The sequence below is a fragment of the Mastomys coucha genome, unplaced genomic scaffold, assembly GCF_008632895.1.
Source record: "Mastomys coucha isolate ucsf_1 unplaced genomic scaffold, UCSF_Mcou_1 pScaffold12, whole genome shotgun sequence".
NCBI classification, from domain to species: domain Eukaryota; kingdom Metazoa; phylum Chordata; class Mammalia; order Rodentia; family Muridae; genus Mastomys; species Mastomys coucha.
Genome location: NW_022196894.1, coordinates 17,562,853 through 17,568,530, shown reverse-complemented (window position 1 = coordinate 17,568,530; position 5,678 = coordinate 17,562,853). Strand labels below are relative to the sequence as shown.

General features: G+C 40.9%; 1 protein-coding gene across 1 annotated transcript in view; it reads left to right on the top strand.

The window, feature by feature from the left end:
- The first annotated feature begins 1,381 nt into the window (after positions 1–1,381).
- Positions 1,382–5,678, top strand: part of Klhl6 (kelch like family member 6) — a 39,648-nt gene continuing 35,351 nt past the window's right edge. Inside the window, exon 1 of the mRNA XM_031363400.1 lies at positions 1,382–1,741. Within this exon, the coding sequence (XP_031219260.1) occupies positions 1,455–1,741 (287 nt within the window). The 5' untranslated portion in view covers positions 1,382–1,454. The remainder of the gene's footprint in view (positions 1,742–5,678) is intronic.

The window sequence follows — 5,678 nt, the reverse complement described above, 5'->3', positions numbered from 1 at the left end:
GGCAGGCATGGTGCAGGAGGAGCTGAGAGTTCTACATCTCATTCCAAAGGCAAACAGGAGAAGACTGACTTCCAGTCAGCAATGATGAGGGTCTTAAAGCCTACACCCATAGCGACACACTTCTCCCTACAAGGCCTCATGGCCACTCCATGGGTCAAGCATGTTCGAACAACCACAACATATAAATAAACTGTTGTAACATTTGGTGTTTACTCATTTAGCCTATGATAGAATGCCATATGTGCCCAATCACTAGGTAAATGATATGTAAGGAGAAGAGGAGGACATCTGGCTATATCAGTGGTTTTTAAGGCATGTGGAAAATAAATATAAAACCATAAAGGAGTTTGGTAGACACATTCATGAATGAGCAACTGAATTTTATTTTACCGTGTGTGTGTTTGAGGGAGGTAAGGAGGTGGAGCAGTTTTGGCCTCATGTCTATAATTTGAGAGAGTATGGCATACAAGTTGCCATGAAGAGGCTCATGTCACTGTTATTGTCTTCAGCATTACCAGAGGATGTAGTTATGATGTGAACCTGAAATGTCATGCTATAAACCTATGTCTTGAAGGCTTATTCTTCTACTGTTGTTATTAGGGAGGCTATGGAACCTTTATGAAGTACAGCCTAATTGGTATAACTAGGTCGTTTAGGGGAAGGTCTTCGAAGGTTGCTGGTGCCCTCCTGATCTACCACCAAGTGAACAACATATGCTACATAGTGTTAATGTTGGAGAGTGACCCACTCTCCCATCTGCTTCCAGGCATCGCGGGCAGAAATCCTGAGCCAAAATAAATCTTTGGTTCCTTAAATATTTTTCTGTCTGATAATCTGATCAGAACGATGTAACTAATACAGAAGACTGATACCAGGAGTATGGCCATAGTTTTCATTAAATCTGAGCACGGGATTCTTAGGCCCTTGGAAATCGTTCGCAGAAGGTATGTGTTAGAGAAGCCCTAAAATTCAGGAAGAAAGTTTATAGGGCTACTCTGGAAGAAAGGTTGTTAGGTTCCAAAGGGGTCTCAGACATGGGATGGGAGACAGGGAAGCCTTCCTGCCCATTTTCTCCCTGAAGTCTTTCTTGGGTTGTTGAAGCAGGTATAAGGAAACAGGTAATTACCGGAAGCAGAGGTTTGCTGCCTGTGAATGTGAGGTAGGAGAGGACTAAATTGGACTCCCAGGAGATACAGAGAAGCTATGCTCCCCTCCCCGCCCCCCCAGGTCCCTGTTCTAGACACCCACTTGAAGACATTCCTAATCCTGTGACAATCCACTGAAAGAAGAGGAGGAGTTGGTGGCGTTTGTAGTAACAGGATGAGAAAGTGTGAGACTTCCTGTTATGTATGTGTGACAGCTGGTGATAAGTGGAGGGGCCTGTGCAGGAAATCCGTTCAGCTTCTGCATTGTGACCTCCCTGAAACTTGGCCACTCCTTTAGTCTAGACGTTGATGGCAGGACAAAGAGGCGCCTGCACCATGAGCGATGTGGTAGAGAGGAGCTTGGAAGGACCCTTAGCACTGACTACAGACAAGTCCTCCCAGAAAAGGGGAGACTTGGTGGAAGTATTAACTGGGGAGAAGGTAAAATTTGACGACACAAGACTTTCTTTAATTCTGCAGAATGGCCTGGAGACGCTGCGAGAGGAAAATGCTTTGACAGATGTCACCTTGTGTGTGGACATTCAGGAATTCTCTTGCCATCGCGTGGTGCTTGCTGCAGCCAGCAACTATTTCAGGTCAGCCTGCTTTGAATCCGAGTCAAACTGCATGTATATTGTAAGGAAGACATTTGTAGATGCGAGAGCTCTATAATCTACAAGATTGAGCAAACTCAATCTGATTTGCTTGCTGTTACACCTATGGTTATATATATTCTTACACAGAATGTTAGGTATCAGATTATATTATATATTACCTTATGCACTGTGTATAATATAAATATGTATGTTTACACACTAAGGTTTGTGCCTACTTAAAATGTAAGAAAGGAAACTGTCAACCTTTAGAGTTGTGATTTAGGCCACGAGAAACTGGGACCATTTAGAAGCAGTACTTTATTATTTATTACTTGGAACCTTTCATGTCATCTTTAGCCTGATTCTACCATTCTGATACTTTTCTTTGAAAGATTTAATTCTCGGTTTTAATATCCTTTATCATCTCTTAGAGTCAAGCTAAGATACTTTAAAAATATGTTTTGTTATCTTTTACCTTGGCAAGTGTACTTTGGTAGTGATAAAATTGAAAATATGCTTTAAACACACACACACACACACACACACACACACACACACACACACACACACACACAAACTTGTATATATATAATATGTCCTTGATTTTAAAGATGTGAAGTTACTTATGCCAAGGGTCTTTTTTTTTTCTCTCTTTCCTCAGTTTGACTAATGTGTTTAAAACATGATGTTGTCTTTGTTCATCAGTAGAGGTAGAGAAAAAGAATGTGGCCTCACTCTTGGAGTTACCCCATAACTTACTGGAAATTAGGGGTTTCTGGTGTGCAAGGAGTGGTGGGAAGGATAAACAAGTCTGTGGACGTGGAAGGCTCCTGAGGTGCCAGAGTGAGATGACCCGGGGTTGGAAGACCTGTTTCCATTTCACTTGAGCCTTTCCTGGCCATGAGATTTTAGGCAAGTTTCCTGTTACTCTGAATTTCTGTTTTGTCAACTGGTACATGGGGACAGTGACAGTTTTATTTCATCATTGTTGTAATGGTCCTCTTAGTGAAAAGATATTACACAGTGCCTGATAGATACATTTGCTCATAAAATCTTTGTTGAAACCTTGTATGAATACAGCTGGACCAGCATTGTCAACATCAGTGTGGTCATGCCAGAGAACTAGTGAGTAAGGATGGTGTAGATAAGAGAGGTGTTTTTGGAAAGTAGGAAAAAAAAATCACTTTATTTTTAGTGAGATTTTCCTACCTTTCAGTTCTGGTTGAGGATTTTAAGAAAGTATCATGTGAATATAAATAATATTTTCAAAAGTCACATATTTCAAATAAAATATGATTATATAATCAAATGTATAAACATCAAGCAATATATATAACATATATATATATATACATAGATAGCTCAGATCATTCATATGTATATGTATAAAATTGTATTTTATTTGAGGTAGTTAGGAGAAAATTTTTCTTTAGAATTCAAAGAGCAGAGTTAGACAGTTGATGTTTGTAAAAAGCTCCCATATGTTGACAAGGCCAGGGGCAGGGCCTATGTGAACTTGAGGGAAGTCACCACTGCTCTCTACCACAAACAACGGTCACTGGTTTCACTCTTCACTGGCATGATGAAGGTAACAGACACCCACTTTTCAGATGAGGAAATGAAAACTGCACATTACATACCTGGCCATTGTAGGAGCAAGGATTCTACACATTCTAAGAGTCCTTGTTTAACTGCATGCAGTACGAGCTGCCACTAAATATGGAGCATCATTCTATTGGCAGCATATCTTGGTAAAATATAAGCATGGTCATTAAAAAACAGGTTGACACAAACACACTGCTTAACCTGCCTCTGTGCTGGCCACTAGCTTTCCTCTTCAGGAGGGAATGAAAGTAAATTTGCCTCAGTGCCCTGGGTATTCGTTTTCAGTTTATTCTTTATGTTTTGAGTCACTGAAAAACTGCTATCATTGGTTGGTAGTTTCATAAGTGTGTCTGCTTGCTTAGCAGTCAGAGTTCTATTGGCAGTCTTCCCTTGAGACATCACTTTTTTTTTTTTTTTTTGGCTCTTGGGCTTCTTGTCATAAACAGAAGGTGCCTTACTTAGTTCAGATCTTCCTTCTATCCTTGCCAATGTAGAAAACACTCTGCAGGTCCTCAGGGCCAGCATGGCAGTAAGAAATTAGAGCATACACAGGTGTGATGTAGACTTTCTTAACCTTTCTTTAGATTTACATCTAGGTATTTCCAATGCAGTTTTCCTCCTATAATGGATACAGGACTCTGGTGATAGCACTCTATTTTCTGTTCCTTGAGCAGTTGTGTGGGATAGATAGGCTTTGTACCACATGCACTTAGCCCATTTAATGTACAACAATTTTGTGCACAGTAATATTGTGCTCATCGTACACATGGGGGTCTGAAGTCTAGGTGCCAGTTAATTAAAAAGAAAAAAAGTTAACTTGAATCCTAAAGCCAAGGATCTTCATTGGGTCTGACAGTGACTCACTGCCTCTGCTTTGTTTCTAAGGTTTTGGAAGGGGTGAGGCATCTGTTATTGTCATGACACCACTGCAGATTGAAATTAGCAACCTCTGTATGTGGTACAGAGCAGGCACCACTTGCCTCAAACTCTGCCCCTGGCCTTGTCAATAAATATATGGGAGCTGTTTAACTCACAACAACCTGCTCTTCCTGCTCATCGCACACATAAAAAAGCAATTGCAAGAATTTATTTGTGCACCAGAAAAATGATAGGGTAGGAATGTGTCAGCCAAACAGGGATGATATTAGTCACCCAGACAGTGATTTCCCTTTGTGGATCTATTTTAAAGTCTTGGGAGAAACAAGGAAGTTGGAGAAAAAATGCGTTTTGTGAAGACTGAGAAAAGAACAAAGGATAGTAAACCTTAAAAGTTAACTGCTTGGCTCTGTCAATCAGGGAGGAATTGTTTGGCCTCTCTAAGGTCCAGAAGCCATATCTGCAGCTAAAGATTTGCAGGTATACATTTGAAAGTGAGTTGTCATAGAATGCAAATAATAAAACAGTTCGTTTATTAATCTGTTTGCTTAAAAACACATTGTATGTGGCAGTAAGTCAGACTTTTTAGAAATGCCCCTGGCTTATTTGAGAAGATAAATATATATGTGTAGTAGTATAGACTTGAAAAATCCCCTCCCAAGCAGTGTAGAGAAGCAAACCCAGAAAAGAAGCAGGTGCAAGGAGGTTAGGCAGTGTTTGAGATCTCAGCCATTCAGCCTGTGTCAAGAGGAGGCCACCTGCTAGTGAATCCTGAAGGCTACAGTACAGAGCAGAGGTTCTCAACATGTAGGTCACGTCTCCCTTAGCAGATCTCCAATTCCAAAATATTTATATTACAACTCATAACAGTAGTAAAATTATAGATTGCAAGGGGTAGGAATTCAAATGAGGTCAGCTTTAGCACATTACTAAATCATAGGAAGACTGGAATGTGGCAGAGACCAGGGAAAACAGAATCCCAGGCCTTCAGGGCAGTCAGGATTCTCTCCCCCCCCCTCTCTCTTTCTCTCTCTCTCTCTCTCTCTCTCTCTCTCTCTCTCTCTCTCTCTCTCTCTCTCTCTTTCTCTCTCTCTCCCCCCCTCTCTCTCCTCTCTCTTTTTCTATCTCTCTCTACTTCTCCCCTGGCTGTACCTCCTATTGGACTTCTCAGTTCAGACTTCTCCCACATGGTTGAAGTTTGTTTTTTGGTAGATCTGAGACTCATTTCTTGTAGCTTTGGCTCCAGAGGGAACTAAGGGATTTTCTCTGCTTTTAGTATAAAAGCTCCTGGGAAAGGTGCTGATTTGCCTAGACTTCAATTACTATTCCTAGATCAATAACTGCATCAAGGAGTTGGGACACAACGATCAACTTAATTTAGGAGCTTTGCCAAAGAGATAGGCGTGTGTGTGTGTGTGTGTGTGTGTGTGTGTGTGTGAGAGAGAGAGAGAGAGAG